Source organism: Orbicella franksi, chromosome 15 (genome assembly GCF_964199315.1).
Source record: "Orbicella franksi chromosome 15, jaOrbFran1.1, whole genome shotgun sequence".
Classification (NCBI taxonomy): domain Eukaryota; kingdom Metazoa; phylum Cnidaria; class Anthozoa; order Scleractinia; family Merulinidae; genus Orbicella; species Orbicella franksi.
The window spans coordinates 784,620-804,362 of NC_138159.1; the positions used below are offsets into that span (position 1 = coordinate 784,620).

The 19,743-nt window shown below is 39.5% G+C and overlaps 1 protein-coding gene across 1 annotated transcript; it reads right to left on the reverse strand.

The window, feature by feature from the left end:
- Positions 1–718: 718 nt before the first annotated feature.
- Positions 719–19,709, reverse strand: LOC145469528 (uncharacterized). Its single transcript, XM_081453274.1, has 23 exons — positions 19,147–19,709; positions 15,547–15,678; positions 14,682–14,768; positions 13,822–13,970; positions 13,003–13,649; positions 12,810–12,876; positions 12,202–12,305; positions 12,030–12,099; positions 11,224–11,409; positions 10,618–10,668; positions 10,385–10,462; positions 10,135–10,170; positions 9,301–9,444; positions 8,404–8,584; positions 7,829–7,880; positions 7,059–7,407; positions 6,382–6,528; positions 5,520–5,599; positions 5,361–5,417; positions 4,699–4,853; positions 3,859–3,982; positions 2,795–2,998; positions 719–2,563 (listed from the first exon to the last, which is right to left on the reverse strand). The coding sequence occupies exons 1-23, from the start codon at positions 19,175–19,177 to the stop codon at positions 2,479–2,481; spliced, it is 3,216 nt and encodes a 1,071-aa protein (XP_081309400.1). The 5' UTR covers positions 19,178–19,709; the 3' UTR covers positions 719–2,478.
- Between the last annotated feature and the right edge of the window lie 34 nt (positions 19,710–19,743).

The following is a 19,743-nucleotide window of genomic DNA, read 5'->3' on the forward strand; positions in this document are numbered from 1 at the left end:
TCCCCCGACGCCTCCCCCGACAGAATTTTTTTCCACAGTGATCTGTGACTTTGAAAGTTGCATTAACTTCTAAAACCCTAATGGGAAAAGAGGACTGTTCCATTGACTTCCAACCGAATTTCCGGATTTTTTTTTGTTTTTTTTTGCCAACTGTTAAGCACCTCTTGTCTCCGATCCATGTGTTATTTTTTTGCGCGTTTTTTGCCATTTCAGAGAACGCCGCGACACGCATTAAATAAAACAAGGAAACAAAGTAAGGAATTCTACTCTGTTTTCGACTTCTAAATGGGTATCGCTAAAATTCCCACACAAACCCTTGATTCATATTAGGCAAGGATTCCCTTTCCGCTCGTGAGCTTGGGTAGTCTGTGGTGCAGTGCACAGATAAGCAGTGTCGACCAAGGTCCGTAAAGAGAGAATGTAGCCTGGTTCTCATATGCCGCCGACATACACTGGGACATAACCGCCGGCACGGCCTGGGACACCGTTACGGCATATGTGAACATTTATCGCCGAATCATAATCTATCCCAGGCATTGACCGCCGGCTTGCCCGCGAAATTGAGCGGAGTTCAACTTCGCAGGCAAGCCGGCGGTTGTCGGCTGTTAAAATACTTTATGTGAACATTATCTGCGGACGCAATGTACAGGTAAAATGGTTGAAAATTGCTTAATTCGCTTTGCATTTCGCGCAAATTTGAGAACGTCGGCGATCCATCGCAGATGCGCCGGTGACCCACTGGAACAGATCGCCGAACGTTGTCAGTTGTAACCGGCGACTACGTCTCAGGTAGGTCGGCGGGATATGGTGGAGAACCAGGCTTGAGTCATTCGGGTCAGGAAGAAACCCCGGGGAGGAAGTACCGATGTCCGTTTGAACCGGTTTCCGAATTAAGCGAGCTGATATAACAGAAAATACATGCAGGGATTAGGATGTGTACATAACTTAATATTGATCCACTCTCAGTTTAATTTTTCTGACGAATTTTTTTAAAACATTTTTGTACGACCCCGCAAGCTACTGAGCTTTAATTTTAATTGTGCTTAAAAAAATGTTGTCGATCTGTCTGTCTGTCTGTCTGTCTGTCTGAGCTTTTCGTCGGAACAAACAAAACTAACCGTAATACTCTGGGGTCTGCATTGAGCGAGTGTTCTTAGGGCGGTTAAATTCAGCGCGGGCACTTTTCACCTCCCAACCCCTTAGTCAGCATAGGGTTGAAATAAGATCTTTGTTTGAAACTAAAACTACAGAAAACCCGCACCATTCATCAACGATTGAAATCGTTTCTACATAAAGTAAATCTCGACACAAGGTTTTCTGGTATTTTTTTTTCTTTTCTTTTTAATTCATTTTGTGCATGACAAATCTAAATATACATTGTTTTTATACAATAATAATTTCCTTTTGTACCGGGAAATCGTCACAAAGAGCTGGAGAGCAACAGATCACGACAAATTCTCTAAACTCTATTCTATTTAAATTGTTTTGTTTTGATATTTAACTACATTTTTCTTATTTTATTTCAGTAAATAGAATTCCGAATACTACAAAATCTATTTTATAAGCTGTGTTCTCTTTACTGCAGAGCTAATGCAAAATCACAACGAGAAAGCTAGGACGAGATATCAAAATGACCAATTTACATTTTAAATGTTGCTAGGGATTCTTTTTTTCTCGTTTACTCTTCTGGTTCACAGCTGCCAAACAAACAGCTACATACGCAAAAATAACTTAATAGTTCAAACGGAAACATCCACAATTTACCACCGTAGTTCAAAATCTCCATAAACCCCCATCACCCTCTTCGTAGAACTCGAGTTAAGTCAGTGTCGTGTGATTTCAATAGTTCAACATACAGAATAACTTTTAAAGATGATTTCCAGTCCGTACTGTGCACTCTCGAGGGTTTGATTGCGTTTTTTGTTTCGTTTCATGTAAAACATCATCAACTACTTACATGGAGTAAATTCAAAGTTTCAAAACAACCGCCAATATGGATACGAAGCGGTCGAAGCTCTATGCTTCGTTCTTTCTCATATCACTTGATGAAACAACTTCGAAGCTGTGAAAATCCCTGACGCTGTTGGAAAAAGAATTTGAAAGGCCTCAAAGATAAGGTATGTGGTTCGTAACGAATAACATTGATTCACATTCCACTGAGTGAGACTTACAATGTTTATGAACATTAGGGCGCTGAGACTGCGCAGTACGGACTGGAAATCACCTTAAAGCAGCTACTTAACTAACGCTTTGTAAGACAGCTACCATTGCAAACAAGAAAATAACACAGCAGTCATGATAACAACCCAGTGATCGTATCATAAATAATTTTCCTATAATACTCTCTTATCTTCACAAGTTCATAATCATTTTTGTAAGGCAAAGCCTGCAAACGACAAGCGGTCACACTTTCTCGATAACGTCATTTCATTTCCTTGGTGCCGCACGTCACAACGATTTGAACAAAGCCTGGAGTCCTCAACACTCTGATGGGCCTGGTAACGACTTCCTAATCTTGAGAAACACTGCTTGGAGGACCGCATCAGCCTGGTGACCAGAACAGCTGAAACAAGAAAGGAGACTGTGAGGCACGATGAAGAATGCTCTGGGGTAGGGTGGGGATGACGAGTGCAAACATTATTTAATGATCCAGTTTTTTTAATAATCAGCATTAATGCTAGAGGCCAAGCGCTCTGAATGTAACGCTTCAAATTCTTTAGTGATTATTATTATTTTATCAAGAAAAGTATGCTTATTTCGTAAACTATGGATGAAATCTCACTCTAATACATACAATTTTTGTAGCTCAGTTTCTGCGATTTCAAACCAGGCCCAGTCTCTTCGTCGTGTAGCTCGACTCATATTGACCAGGAACTCCACATGCTGAGTGCTGACCTGTTGCCTAGCGTCCAGTTCCCCCTCGTCATTCACCATCTGGTGAACTCTGTCGCCGAGTGACTTTATCTTGTCCACCAAGTGCAACGCCTGTTGTTCCAGTCTGTGTGAAAAGCGAAATGAACGTGTGTTGAAAAACACTGACAAAACCGTTAGCAGATTTTAGTGACAATATTTTTACGTAAAGAGGCCTGGTATGAACATACAGCAAGGCTGTTGCCTGAGGAAATTTCTAAGGAGCCCTTTGGGCTCCTAGCTTCAAAAAATTAGGAGCCCAAACCATATTTTTAGGAGCCCAGGATAAAATTTGCCGTGGTCAATCCGGGAGGTTGGGGAGGTTGGGGAAGACAACAAAAGGGCGGGGGGGGGTGGTGGGGTGAATTGTAGATATTTAGGGGAGGGGTCTGGGGGCAGAGATTTTCCATGACGCTAATGTGGTCTAATACCAATCAAACTTTTGAAATAAATCGTTCAGCAAAGTGATCATGTCATAACTGAGAAAGAATACCATTTATGGTCAAACAAATTCAATAATTGGTATATCCATGCAAGTGCTGCAGGTTTTTTAACAAAACAAAATACATTGTACAAATCATGAAAAGCAAGCTGCAAATGAAAACAAATAAAAATGAAAGAGGCATTTGGGGGGTTTCAATTTGGCCTCACTGAAATGTGCTTTCCTACCCTGGGCTTGGGACATTAGTATAAACTAAAGGTGATTTTGAGGCAGCATTGCCACATTATATTGGCGGCTTCTTTGGAGAAAATATATTCCTGTATATTGGGCGGAGTCGCGAGAATTCGTTTGATAATTTAAAACGAATTTCGTACGAACGAAGCTTGAATAAGAGAATCTCATGGTCCACTTATCAAATGCCTTCTTTAAATCTAAGAAAACAACGGCATTGATCAATCCATGGTCTATATTATGGTCTATGTATTTAGCGCAGACGGCTTCCTTACCGAAGGCATCTTATCAAGTCTTTTGCAGCCAGCGCTCGAATGAATCCATTGTACAGGAACTGAAGAGCAGTGAGATAATCTTCAGCTTGGCAACACATCCAGTGTGCGTCTAGTAAGCTATCAACTGAGGCATACAGATTCAGCATAAGTGATCAGTGCTGGCTTTCTAGGAAATGTGGATTGTTTACCTTTTAACCAAAAATTTCGGTCCCAATGTAAATGGTAAGACAATTTTGTCTCGAACGTCAAAATTTCCAACCGAATTATCAGAGTGGAAATGTGCTTACCATTTGCAATTCTTCACCGCTACCTTGGATTTATGATCAGGTGGAACTCGCCTTAGCCTCTTTCGGTGAATCGGTTTCTTTTTCTGAGTAAATGGTAAATTAACAAAACGGACAATGACAAAGGTGGCCTAGTCGTTAATGGCGGATGATTGTCCGTTCAGAAGTCAGGAGGTGTTAAACTCACAGTCCTTGAAGAAATGAACGCCTACGAGATCTTACGAAGGCTTCTGAAAACAGAAGCTGAACTTTATTCGGGCGCACTACTTAATTACAGCAAGGCCCTTTTCAACACTACGCTCAACCGTGTCCCGCCCTAAAATAGCCGTGGTTAATATTCTGTATGCGATTTGCAGAAGTACAATCGCTTTTACTTTTTCTTCTTTTTTTAACAGAGTATGCTATGAGCAGTCTAGTTATATTACATAAACATAATTTCCTCGCCATTTCAGCAATGTTTCACAGAATGTTGAAGCATGTGGTCATACCGACTGGAACCATTCGGTGCAGTGTTACAGTGTGTATTTTATGAGCACGTGACGGGTGGGTGTGGTACCTGCATTTGCCGTGGCCTGCATGTTGCTGTACACCATGGACACGCGATAAAACGCTTGTGACGCCTCGCGCCAGTGCTGCTCCCTTGAAGCTGCAGCAGCTGTTATGCTGTAGAGGACTATAGACCATGTGGTGCCTTTACTCACACTGGAAAACCTACAAGAAACAAAGGAAAGCTTTCATTTGAATGGTCACACGCTAAGGTTTCGTTCACAAACTTAAACGTTAGACCACTTTGAAGAGCATAATAAACAGTACCACATGAAAGTACTGCTCAATAGCTTTGATTTGAAAGGTCACACACTAGGGTTTCATCCACAGACTCAAAAGTTAGAACCACCTTTTACAGCATAATAAACAGTACCTCATGAAAGTACTGCTCAATAGCTTTCATCGGAATGGTCACACACTGGAGTTTTATACACAGACGTAAAAGTTAGAACCACCTTGTTCAGGATAATAAACAGTACCACATGAAAGTACTGCTCAATAGCTTTCATCAGAATGGTCACACACTGGAGTTTTATACACAGACGTAAAAGTTAGAACCACCTTGTTCAGGATAATAAACAGTACCACATGAAAGTTAAAAGTTAGAACCACTTAGTACAGCATAATAAATGCTTAAAAAACAAAAACAAAAACAGTTCCAAAACAGCTTACCCAGCAGTTTCATTTAGTAGATTTGTCAGAGAGTTGTAAGAGTCTTCTAAGTCAAAACTACAATAAAAGAAGAGACCTGTTATTAATAATAAAAAACATGTTATTGATCTTCAAGTTTATTATTTACTTTAAAAAAAGGTTTATTATTTACTTGATTACCTGGCACTTAAATGTTCTCTTCTGTATCCTTCGTAAATTTCGACGCTTTTACTAAGTAAGAGATCTCTTGTAGCAAACAACTAGAAAAAAAAAAAACATCACAAAAATCATGATAAAGCGACTATTTACGACCGGTCTGTCACTGTCTTAAGGCACAGATTTTCTAGTCCAAAACGCTAGATAAAGGTAAAGTCTGTGTATGAGCCAAGTGGCTCATCAGGCCGGCGCTTATCTCCGGTTTCTGTACCATGAAGCGACTAGGACTACTTCTACTCCCCCCTGGATGGGATGCTAGTCCATCGCAGGGTTACCCCCCCTCCCAGCATTAAATTCGCAGGTATCCATTTATACACCTCGGTAGAGAGAGGCACTGTGAGAGTAACATGTTTTGCCCAAGAACACAACACAATGTCCCCAGCCAGGGCTCGAACCCGGACGGCTCGATCCGGAGACCAACGCACTAACCATGAGGCCACCACGCCTCCACACTTTCCTGAAGGCCCAAGCTATATTTTCGAGAAATAAGTTAGCTCACAGCAATTTAGTAGGCCTTGATCTGTAAAAATACCGATTTTCTAGTCCAAACCGGGGTTGGGGTTGGGGGGGGGGGGGGAGGTGGGAGGAGCTTATTTAGTAGCTCGGGTCATCATCTGTAAAAAGAAATAAACTTACAGGGGTGGAAGCGGTTAAGTTAAATTACATTTGAAGTTTTATCATAAACCTAGCTTTTCCAAAAAACTAGGGAACACTGTTCTGATGTACTATCGAATTCTCAGGGTTAACAATAACAGAAAAGTATGAGCTCAGTGAGGAGATTTAATATTTTGAACATGGGAGAAATAACACATTAAAGTTGACTTACTCCTTCCAGTTTTCTTAATTCCTCTAAAGACAGTGTGGTAGCTATGACGTCACTATAAAGTTCCAGGGCCCGCTCGCGGTCTCGCATTTGAAAGAGCCTGGCAGCAATCATCCTTGTCAAATGTAAAAGCTTGTTAAGCTGGTTTTCCTGGAAAAGAAAGATAGTCGTCTAGTCAATGGTTTCAATTTTTTTTCCTTGCCTTTTCGCTATATCAAAGTTCGTTATAATAAGACATTTCTGAGTTGTTTTGACACAGAGGCAAAAGGCAACTCCGAAATGGCCCATGGTGATAGAGTCCGGTTTTACGAGATTTGTTCGTTACATTGGAATTCTTTATAAACGAGACTTCGTTGAGTGAACGCTTTTAGAAAAGGCGGGTTCCATTAAGTTACTTAAGTTTTTTCCTAACATCAAAGTTCGTTATAAACGGGTTTTTTTTTTGTTTGTTTTTGTTTTTTTTTGGAACGTTTTTAGAAAAGGCGGGTTCTATGTGGTTTGTTCCTCACATCGGAATTCGTGTTGAGTGAACGTCTTTCGAAATTATGGTTTCCATAAAATTACACTGCGATTCCACTCGCCACTATTTGCTGGTGCCGGTTACTTTTTTGACTCCTACAATAACCCGCAAAATATAGTATTACCACCAGTCCAAACTATCGGTGGCTATTTATACACACCTCAACTTCCAACTTGAACCAACGCTCCGCAGATGACAGCTCGGCCACTCTCAACTCCGCGTTCATCTCTACACTGGGGGACTGGGGCACAGCTGATTCTTCCAGTGATGTTTCTTGTATAAGTCCATCGCATTCCTCTTCAATTGACGAAGGATCCACCGCTAACAGTCTCTCCTCTGTGCGGTACTTTCTAATGTTTTCCCTTAGTCTCTCCGAAGCGCTTAACTCTCCTTCTTTCTTCTTTGCTCCTTTGGAGCCCTTGGAAGTCTTTCGTTTGACTGTTGTTCGGCGTGATGATCCGCCGTGCGGTCTTTGTGAACGGATCCGGAGAAGTCCTGCGTCCGTGGAGCTACAGTGAGGAAACGACAAACATACAAAAGTTACCTTCCAATCAAAGAAAACTTACGATAATAGCTGGCAAAAGCAGAAGAAAAACAACATCAAAGAGGTAATAACCCAATCAAAGTGAAAATGAGTCCCTTGCAATTTTGAGGCCACTTCTTGTTAGTTCTGAGTTCTAGGCGTATATTCTACTTTCCGCAGCTGCCTTCTAGGACTAGCTGCCTACACAAGACTTGAAAACATTTTCTTATTTTGCGTACAATTTGTCAAGAAGTTGAAAAAGTACACAAACAGATTAGAAAGGTGCCTTCCTGTTATTTTTTCCTAGACACCTGCCAAGTCACCCTCATGTCCAAATCTCTACGCTCTTCGGGAAAAGATTTGGATGCACCTGCTACCGAAACACAATTGTCAGAATATTCACTTACTCATTTTGATCCTTCTCGGGCTCTGAACCGCGACCTCTGTACTTAGAAAAAGCTGAGAAAAAAATCAGGAAAAAGTTTAAGAGACCAAAACCAGAAGGTATCAAAAGAAGCCAATGCTAACTATTTTGAATTAACCGTCCAAAATAATATGTTTAGTTTGCATGTTCCCTAATGAAAGAATCATAGCAAGCATGCCTTTTTTCAACCAATCAGGATCAAAACTAAAACCATTCGCGTTTTCCCACCCTTTCCATCGGTTACAAGATTTTCCCGCCTTCCATCGGTTTCAAGATTTTCCCGCCCTTTCCATCGGTTTCAAGATTTTCCCGCCCTTTCCATGGGTTACAGGTTTTTCCCGCGCTTACCATCGGTTTTGTGATTTCCCGCGCTTGGTAGCAGACTACATTTTTGCTAGGCATTTTGATCGGTTTATCAAGTTATTCATGAGTATAGTGATTGGCTCTGTGGATGCAGTGGTTTAAGTTTAATGGCGGCAGTATTCCCACCGATGAAGGTTGTTTAAGATCGTTATTTTGCGTATTGTTTAGTTTTCCACAAACAAAACACTAGCAAACCTTTGAGCAATCCAGTTCTTTTCTTATCGTGACATTCTTTTATAGTCTTAATCCATAGCTCTTTGGTTTCAGGTGAAGACGCTTTCAGGAGATAGATTTCAGCGCCTCCACGTTTTCTGAACCAAACCGCCCATTTACAAGGATCACTGTCCACAGACTCTGTCTGACCAATACCTTTTGTCTGCCAATAAAGGACACATTTAAGCGTACAGTTAAGGAACGTTTCAATGCTAAAGTGTTTTCAGAAGTGATGCTTTATTTCGTTACCGTGCCTAAATTCGCCATTAGTCAATCAGAAGCCCTGTCCACTGTCCTGATATCCCGCGATTCTAGGTGTCCGCTGTTTTACAGTGTTAGTTAAATATTTAGTCGACCCCTGATAACTCGAACCCTCGCTAACTCGAACCTCACGCTAATTCGACTGAAGTAATTTTCGCTTCCCTACAGGTTATTTTCCATATAATTTTATCCTTGATAACTCGAACAATGTTTGTCAAGTAATAAGTGACAACTCAAAGCAATCAGTAAAAAAGTAAATCGTATGAACTCTGAAGCAGTAGCCCGACGTTGTTCTGTTTGAAACCTGCAAAGTTTGCAGCACCTGAACTTCTCCTGCTGCTTTACTTTGCTTTCTTTTGTTTCCCATTACGTTCTTCGATCTGATGCATACAGTAATTTGCAATTGTATCGTTTCATTTTCACTCGATATATCGGGAATTAAATTCGATTACAATGTACACTGCATGAATAGAAACACAGTCAACGCCGTTTTTTCCTTATTTCCGGTCATTTGTTCTCAACTCCCGATAACTGGAACCTTTTCAATTTCCCTTAAGGTTCGAGTTATCGGGAGTTGACTGAAGACACGATTTATTTATGGATAAGTTTGATATTTACCTTCATGTTGTGCAAATATCTGAATTCTGGAAGTCCTCCCTCTCGTGTCATTGGTTCGCTGAATATAATAATTTTCTCAAACAAGAAAACTCTTCGCTCTTTGCCTTTTGTTTTCGCTTTTCCATCAACAACCACAAACTCATCCTTTACAGCATGAAAGAGAAAACATCAGTCAATCTCTGGTTAGTAATGCCCCGTCCACACAAAGCCGAAGAAATCTGAAAACGCAGCTTTATTTCAACTGTTAGGCCTAAGGTCTGTACTAATCCGTCACGAAAACGGAGCTTTTCAAAAACGCTCTGCAAACCGTAAGAATTTGAAAACGCCGCGGCTTTGCGTTTTCGTGTGGACGGAAAACAATTTGAAAACGGAGCTTTTCGAAACGGTTGATACCACGATAATCATGTGAGGATTTCCCTGACCGAGTTTTCCTCCTACACAATGACCGGTGATGGTTGCGTTTTCATATTTCTTCGGCGTAGTGTGGATGGAAAACATTTGATGCGTTTTTAGAGTGAAAGCTCCGTTTTTGAATTCCTCCGACGTAGTGTGGACGGGGTGTAAGAGAACACTATGAAATCCATGAACCAATACTACAGAAGAATTCATACTGAACATTTAAAAGTTCTAGCAACATCTGTCTCCGAGACATCGTAAAGAGACCAGGGTTTTACATGTAATCAAGTTAGGCTTGCAGTCTGGCGATGTATTTGTTTTGTCAGTGCTGGTAGCGTTTTGAAGCTTTAAACTTTGAGGATTATGGAACTTTCTATTTCTTTGCCGGTGTGGTCTACGACTGGACAGTACAAGTTCAAAATCATCTTCATTTCTCACCTGAAGTATAAGGTCTCCCGTTTCCTCAGGTTTCACCTGAAATAAAAATAGAATGGGAGATTCGCCTTAATGTCTGTTGCAATTAATTTTTGATCCAGTTAATTTTTTATTTGAACTAAGTGTAGTTGTTTTTTTCTTCTACTTAGTTAACTAGTTTCCAGTTTAACCCCAGTCAATAATTTTTAATGGCTAAATTTAAAAAAAGGTCACCAACTAGAAGAACACGACCTGTGGTTAACGTTTGACATACCTCAAACCCTTGAAGCGTCCCCACGTTTACCATGTCATTAGTTCGTTTGAGAATTCTTAGGGCTACATCAAGTGCTCTCTGTACAAGAAGGAAGCAATACTAAAGAGATTAGTTAACACAGAACAGAGACATAATAATCAAAACGGAATTTAGCAATGCATTATACACGTGTGCATGCAAGAGAAGGCCATGGTGTTATGCGCTGTTACTTACAGTACCCTAAATGCCTTTACCTGTAGTTCAGTGCAGTCTTCTCCTGCTTTTTCAGTATGCTTCAGAATGTCCTGTAACAAAAGTCAAATCACCATCAGTTTAAAAACACGCCTAGTACTGGCTCCTAGGTCGCTCTTTACATATAGAAGCTAATGCTATAATCACAGTTGCCACAAAAAGTTGTTGGACCATAACTTGGAGCATATCCCAGTTTATAAAGTAATTTAGGAGTTTGCCTCTTCCCTTGACAGCATGCTAGTACACTGCAGGTCAGCCATGGCGGCAGTTTGTCAGTTGTCCTCTCAGTATAACAGTGTGATATGGAGTCCAGTGCCCAAACCGTAAGGGCACCATGAATCCCTTCCCAAAGATACAGATCATTTTGCTTCTCATAGAAAAAAACAAGTAGTTCTCTTGGAAAATAACTGACAGTGACACCCTAAATTTGGAGTAAGGCACACTATGAAGACAGCAGAGAGACGTAATGAATTTCTTTACAAAGATAGATTATTTTGCTTCTCATAGAAAAAAAAAGGGTAATTCCCTTTGAAAACGTTAAGAACTTCAGACTTCGTGACATTTCTCCTCTATAATAACTAAAAGGTATAATTTCACTTTCAATAAACCTTGAGCAGAAGTTGATATTTAGTTATTCTCTGAACAGGCTTGATAAGGTAATCTGCTAGTTGCAGTCTATGACCCAGTTTCTCCTTGCAGGATTGGAAGAAGGAGTCGGTATATTTCTGAACTAACAAGTCAGATTTGGGTTTGTTCCTGCAGTATTCTGAGTACAGTTCCTCCAGTTGTTGTTCCTGCCAAGAATTTTAAACAAATGTTTCATTTGTGAAAAATTCACATGGAAGTAGTGTAAGTTGTTAAATGTAAGTCAAATCAACTGGAGTTACAGTAGAACCCTGTTAATCCAGTCACCAATGGGCCACAGAAATCTGGCTGCAATAACAGGTTGAATGTATTAAAGGGGTTGTCTAAGTAAGAAAATAACTGACTGAGCTTTTTTTTTTTCAGGCCAGAAAGTGGCGATAATAACAAGGTGGCTGTATTAATGGGGTGGCCATAAGGCAGGAGTTTCCCTGTACATAAATACAAGATTGCGTCAATGCTCTGGACTGGTTCATTCGAAGTGTCAACATTATACACCAGTCAGACATCTTAATTCAATTGTATCAATACTATTAAACAAAATTAAATTAAAAAATCACCATCCCGAAGATTGCCTAGTTGGTTTTATCATTACATGTTATCCATTGGGTATCTTTTGAGCAACTCATTTTAGGCTGTACCATGTTATTACATTTGGTGCCCTGATTGTATCTCCAGACATGTATACATTAGTGTACATGTAACTGCACTGCAAGGTTACAGATATGAGCAAAACATTTTCCTTTTTTATCACAGTGATTTAACTACCCACCGATTGTGCAAAAACTTCACCAATCTTCTGAGGTTCATCTTCACAATACTTCAGATCATTGCAAAGTTCCCTAGGAGAGGAACATTAAAAGTTATGGCTGTCACATCATCAATGTCGTCAAAGTCATTTATTGATTATTATTAGATTAACATTAAAATTGCACCACTCTTACCTTGAGTGCCATTCATAAATATCTTGTATGTTGGAAAAAACGTCCCTCTCTTTACTTTTCAGCTCGATGGGAACATTAGATGTGGAAAATTCTGGTATGTACCCCTGTAATAAAAAACAAAACTTTGGTTAAAATCAACTGTTATACTGAAGGACTTAACAAATAAAGTGAAAAGGGAAGGGAAGGGACAGGACAGGACAGGACAGAAGGAAGGAAGGGAAGGGATAGAATGGAAAAGAGAGAGGAAAGAGAAAAGATGGGACGGGATAGGATGGGAAGGAAAGGGACAGAAAAGGGAAGAGAAAGGTTGAAGTGGGCTAGAACAGGATGGAAAAGGAAAGGAAAGGAAAGGAAGGGATGGATGAGAAGAGAAGGAAAAGGAAGAGAAGGGAAGGGAAGGGAAGGGAAAGGTTGGCATGGGACGGGCAGGGCAGAACAAGATGGGATGGGATGGGATGGACAGGACAGGATAGGAAGGGATGGGTAGGAAATGGATGGGACAAATACAGTTTAGAACGGGATGCAAAAGGAAAGGAAATGGGATGCGAAGGAAAGGGACAGGATGAAAGGGAATGGATTTGAAGGGAAGTTCAGGTATTACTCCTCACCTTGACAACATAACCCAGATCCTGGATGTAGCTCTGCTCTGTATCAATCAGTTCATTCACAACATACCTGCAGATCAGATTTTCTTCAAGTTAGGATCAACTGTTAAGTTACATGTAAGTTGGCCATAGAAAGAAAAATACGCTCCTTCAAACAAAAGGAATGCCTGGGTTTATCCTGTATTTCTTTCCTTACCCTCTTCTTGTAAGAGCCTTGTCCACCAGACTCATAGTAACTTCTTCAACAATCTGTTCTCCACACTCCATAACAATTTCATGAGTCTGTACAACGTTCTCTACACTTCCAAGACTACAAATGCTAACAGAATCATCATTGTCAAATGTAGCAACTTCAAATTCCTCACCCACAGATTCCACACATTCTAGCATACACACTTGCATGTCATCATGCGCTAACTCTGCTGCACAGGACATTGAGCCTTCTGAGCAGTCTACAACAGTTGCTTCTCTAAATGTCACAGGGCCACCAGCACCTGTGTCATCAGACATGGAGCACTCAGATGATGCCACAGAGTGCCTTTCATCAACAGTTTGGACAGAACAGAATGTTGTTGATTCTTCCTGCACTACAACCATGTCTGATGCATCACAAACTTGCACAATTTCAGATGCTTCAAATGCCTGCTGTTCTTCAACACTTGTATATTCTTGTACAACAGAACTTGGATCGCTATCAATAGAAATGGCAGTCACTTGTTCTTGATTCTCAGAGTATGCCATATCACTGTAACCATTTTGAGTTCTATCTGAAGCTTGTACACTTTGTGCTCGCACTTCTTGCTCTGTTTCTTCTCTTATAGAGTCTTGTCTTGTAAGTGATTTCTGCATTTCGTAAAAGGGAAAAACTTATCAGTCTTTAAATGTGATGCAGTAGATGAAATCTACTGGTAATCACTGGTACTACTGGTAATCACTGTCCCACTTGACTAATCTAATCACAGTGCAAAAATTTAATTTTCAACTACACAAGAAAATTAAAGTTAAGTGAACACACCTTAGAAAACATTTCTGTCCTTTCTTCTGGTGATAATGGAGGTAACTTTGATTTTTCAGCAAAGACATTATTAAGTTGTTCCTTAGCCAGGTGAATCAGAGATTCAAAACATTCCAAGGCAGCTTCATCATTTCCAGTGAGAACAAGACCTACAGGAGAGAAAAAAAAGAAAGATGTCTGCTTTTGAGCCTAGAAAATATCAGGACAATACTTATCTCTAGTTTCTATATTGTTATGCAACAATGAGCCTTTTACGCCCAACCCTAAATGGGGAGGGGAGGTGGCCTCATGGTTAGTGTGTTCTTTCTGGATTGAACAGTTCAAGTGCAAGTCCTGGCCAGGGACACTGCATTGTTTTCTTGGGCAAGACACTTTACTCTCACAGTGCTTCTCTCTACCCAGGTGTATAAATGGGCACCAGTGAAATAAAACGCTGGGCGTAACCCTGTTCTCGACTAGCATCCCATCCAGGGGCGGGGAGGGGGGGGGGGCAGTAGAAATACTCCTTGTCACTTCATGCTACAGAAACCAGGATAAGCTCCAGTCTGACGGCCCACTTGGCTCGTATGCTGACTTTACCTTTTTACCCCCTAGGTGGGATTCTAGTCTGTCACAAGTTTACCTCCTTGGAAGTATTCCATTTTCTTGTACCCATTTATACCCTGAGCAGAGAGGAGAGCTTTGGGGATAAAGTGCCTTGCCAACAACAACAATTAAGCAATCTCAGCTAGGGATTATGCCTGGACCCAGTAGCCCTGCATACTAACTGTTAGACCCGTTTGTCTTCTGGCATTTAAGGACTGTTATAATATCACTACAAAATGTCTAGTCATTGGCTTTAAAAAAATTAATTAACAGACCTTTTCCTGCTTTCAGAAACAGTGACATAGCCTTTCTTGGATGTTGCACTTTGCTTTGGAATGCCTCCCTCATAGCTTCATGGAACACTGTCAGACAAAACACAATCACAGAATTATTGTAAATGACAAACATAGTTTCCATTTATTATAATTATGTTGAAATTGGATCCTATTAATATTGTTAAGACAGCCTGACTTAAGCTAACAAGTTGGAATGGAGTAGAAATATTCTCATTTGAAACGTCAGATACCAGAATTATATACTGCACTCAACAATACTGTAAACAGTTTTTACTAACTACAGTGTCTTTTTTCATTAGTCCGTCTTCTGTGATTGTCCAGGTGAGGACAGTTCAACCCTTATTAAATGGCCACCCTCGGGGAAATGGATAGTGGCCGCCTGAAAGGGGTTGGCTGTTTTAAATAGAGGTAAAAATAGTAGAAAAACCCTCATCGGGACTTTGATTACTGGCCACCTAACAGGGGTGGCCATTTAATACGTGGCCGCTCAATAGGGGTTTGACTGTAGTTCTGAAAAGAACTGTTGTTGGTGACTGACATTTCAACAACCCAAGTGGAAGTGATCTTCAGAGTGAATTTAATAATGTTAGTCAGTCGATGGTGTTATAAGTCTGGTGCACTGACTGTAATAAGTCAGTTTAGCCATGATGGTATTTGCTGAGAGACTCAACGTGTAAAGTTTGTCAGCAGTCATTGGTCGGGTCCAGTAAGTTTTGATCCATCTATTGTTGGTCAAATTAAGTTGGTCTGTTTGAGGTCCCTTTGTCGATTTTGTTTATGTCATGAATAAGTTGTTTGTAAGGTGCCAGTTACTTCAATATCTATTTTCATCTTGTGTTTTTACCTTGGCTTTCCCTAGTGTGAGCAGGTGCCTCTTGTGAAGTGCCTACACTTTCTACTAAATCTCCATTGATGCCATTCTGATGTACTAGATGATCTGGCTTGGAGAGAGGCTCATGGATAACTGGCTGAAATACTGGTAGATGTAAATAAACAACATAAGCATGTGAAGGAAATGATCTACAAGACTATTGGAGATTAATGATCAAATAATTTCTAAAAAAAAGGCAATAAATTATTTAGAGAGAAAACCACATCAGCAATGGCTGGTAATTGCAGGTCCTCTATCCTGATCAAACTGGAATTTGGAAATGTTGGTTTTTCATAAGGAAGAAAAACCTGAGTATCCAGAGAAAAACCCACGGAGCAAGGCGAGAACCAATGACAAACTCAACCCACATATATGGCACTGGGCTGGAATCCAACCCAGGCCACATTGGTGGGAGGCAAGCGCTCTCACCAATGTGCCAACCCTGCTCCTGTCTAGGTGCATTTAGTTGCCCTGCTAAGCCTGCATACCATTTTAAACCATATTCATTGGGAAGCAAGCAGCTACAGAAGACAGTGGCATGCAGTCAGCTTAGGCAATACTTGGGGGCTAACACTGGATGAAGGTGACAACAGAGGCATAATTTGGACTCCTCCCAAAAGAAAATGCCTGTTAATTAATGATAAATGCATGCTGAAGATCTATTGACCCCAAAATACTTCAACTTTGTATTACCCTCCTCACTCCACTCAAAACAAAAATCACTCTACTTACCTCAAGAGACTAGAAATAGAAAATCAAATTGACTCCCCAAAACACTATAAACTAAAATAGTCACTTACATACTGCAAAATTTGCAGTAAGCAGTCTCTCTACAAAATGTACATGTCCCTCAATAAGACTTTTGACCCACAGATTTTTTCAGAAAATTATTTTTGAGAATCATGAGCAGCCATGCATAAATGATTGACAAGGTGCGTAACTTGTAATAAGTGTAATTAACAAATTCCAGCAGGTCAATGGAGATAAGCGTTAACAAATCTTCAGTAATTTTCTCTTAGTTTGACAGATTAGGTGCCTCTTTTTGTTAGTTTTTTGACCTCAGACCTTTCTCTCTTATCTGAAATTCTGAAACTTCACTCTTACATGCATGGACTAGCTGGGGAAAGTAGATCTTCTTACAAGAGCTGAACTTCTTGGATGGACTAATCACTTTGATAGAAGGGCAAGCATGGTGAAATTGATTCGGAAATGATACAGTTATGTATGTGTAGATTATGCAATGTTTTGGTGCAGCATCTTTCATCAGTTACTTTACTGATGAAACTTTGCAGAATATATGTGGCTTTGCAAAACATTATTATTAATATGACATCTAATGTATCATTGAAAGATCGTTTTTTTCACACAAAATTGCATAACTGTAACTTAATACATGGCAGAGGCCCACATGTATAACTGATGAGAACGTGCCTAACAGTAGCAAACAAACATCAGCTGCTGACATAGAGGTCTAAATAATTTAAAAGTTTCCATTAATATTAAATATCCCCTACAAATCCCCTCCTTCCAATAATCAGGGGTCTTTAAAGAGCAAATAGCAAAAACTACAAGCTTTTGTCCCTGGCAACTATTCAAGGTAATAAAGACTGCACGTTGAAGACAAAATGTATTTAGCACATGTCAAAAGGAACAAGAAAATGCCTTTGACTTAAAATATCTTTATTTGCACTGGAAAATGTTGTGTTGTTTACAAAAGATTACAAAAATTACTAAATGGAGAAATCAACACCAGCTGACATAGCCTGGAAGCTGATATGTCCAAATAGCTTCATTTAAAGTAGTGTGGCAAAACTAGTCATTTAACGTCATATTCTGTAACTTAACATTTTCATTGAGTTCATATGTTGCCCTACATGTAAACAGCTTAAACTTCCTAAAGGCCAAAAGTTTTTTTTTTGTTTTTTGTTTTTTTTCCCAATAATAAGACTGATGTTAAAAATAATTTTTGAAAACACAAAAAATTATCAATCTGGGGCAAGTCTGTAAACACACACCCTGGAAATCTGATAACTGACACAGAAGTTTCCATTTAGTCAGCAATCAAAACAGACCTTGATGTTTTGATTCTAGAAAACCAATTTAAATCCCTGACTACAAATAAATTTGACCATAAAATATACAATAGAAGCACATTTCATTTTAAGATAATTTCCTAATGGACCACAATGTTCAATTCTTTTCTTAACCTTGAAAAATTTAAACTGTCTAAATTGATCATTTATAATCCATATCAACCTTCTGTAATCTTTGCCACCCCTGTTTGTATTCATTTATAATTTCCCCTTTTTTGTTTTTTTGAAGAAAAATTACCTCATTGAATCAATAACAGATAAACACAGCATTAATTAGTCCCCTGACTGATTCATTTAAGAAATAAATGCACATTTCTTATTCAGTACAGCAAGAAAACAATAGAGCAGTAACTAATGTATTTTCATCACAGAAACATAATCAAGCCAAAAACAATAGCCAAATCCATTGTGGTAATTTCTTTGAATTTTACTGCCAGAAATTAAGAATTTTACTGACTCTATTCAAGATACCCAAACACAATATTTTGACAGTGGGAATTTGACAGATCATTAACAGTGCTCGAATCTAGTTAGCATATTTTCCTATTTTATTTCCTTTTGAAATGTTTAACAATAGTTGAGCTATTACACCCACTGTAAACAACATACAGTGTTGAGTTGTTATCTCAGTTCGTACTTCATCCTACGTACAGGACCGAACAAAACAAGGAATTCAACTAGAGCTGGCTTAGACTGGTCTTTAAACCCGTGGTATAACTGTTAAATAATTAATTGCATCATAATTATTTTCAAACAGTGTATAAATTCAAAAAACGTTTTTCGCGATTTTTACTTTCGACATTATGAACTCTGGTGCATTAATTTTACATACGGTCATGATTCTAAAATATAACCTTCGATAAAATGTTTGGCCAAACAGTAAAAGATTTCTTCAAGAAGTAAGTGTACGAACCTAATAATAGTGCATCCGTGTCAAGCTTATTTGTTTCTTTCTTATCGACGGAGTGACTTACATGAATAAATCAGTTGTAAAAATAATGAAAGTTAAGTTGATAGCATTCTCCTTCGCTAAACCGAAACTCCGCAGAAAATCTGCAACAAGTTAGCAAGGTTCTAAGGTCATTAGCGGCTTGTGAACGAGAGTGTTTCAAGTCGGGATCAACTAGATAGCTTATCTTCCAGGTGAAATTGCAGCCTCAAACTAACCGCTGAAACTCCAAACGGTTGTACATTACGACTTTCTGTCAGTAACAGGAAGAAGAGAAGATTGCAAGCATGAACATGACCATGTTACAGGATAAGAAGAGCAGGCTGGTGAAATCGTCAACTTAATTTTGCCAATCGTATCGAAGAACGAGCCGATAAACTCAAATGATCCACTTAACGAGTTAGCCATTTTCTTTTAGCTAAATTGAAGTGTCCATTGCCGCCAATTCTAACGTTTCCATTAGTGGTTTTATAGATCTGAGTAATTTTAATTTAAAGGCTGAAAAGAAAGGGCGAAAAACTTTCGACCTACCAAACGACAAATCCCGCCTCCTTGTAGCCATTTCCTCCACTGTATGAATGCTCCACTTTAATCACATCCACAATATAATCCTGCTTTTCAAAACCTTTATGTCATCTACGGGAAGTACCATCACATTTTGTCACCCATGAGTGTATTGTCATTACGTTGAGGGGCGCACAGAGCACAACAACAGAGAGAAAGTCGGCTTGTCTACCAACAAACAGGAGAGCAGTTTACAAATCACTCGTCCTAGAACAGACAGGACCCGAGTGACTCCCTGGGTTGCGGGTTTAGTGAAGCGTGAAATGTGCGTGATGTTTTCTGCGTGGCGTGATGAACGTGACAATGTCGAACTCAAGTATCAATTTTTTTGGATTTGCGGCATTCAACACAAATGCGGGATGAAATAAAAGGTAAGATTCATTGAGAAATATCAGCCAATGAGAAAACAACCGATTTAATGAGAAAATATACGAGCTTTAGCGAAAATCAAGAGCGAGAAAAAGAATTGTACGTGAAAAAAAAAAAAATTCAACATCTTAAAAGCTTCGTTTATATATCGATATAGAAAGCGATATGACACCGAGATAAATAACATGTATATTG

Coding starts and splice junctions, on each gene's coding strand:
- LOC145469528 (XM_081453274.1), bottom strand. CDS start 19,177: ATGGCTACAAGGAGGCGGGATTTGTCGTTTG. Junction 3,983..4,698: donor GCAGGCCACGGCAAATGCAG/GTACCACACCCA, acceptor TGTATGCCTCAG/TTGATAGCTTACTAGACGCA. Junction 2,999..3,858: donor GACTTGATAAGATGCCTTCG/GTAAGGAAGCCG, acceptor CTTTTCACACAG/ACTGGAACAACAGGCGTTGC.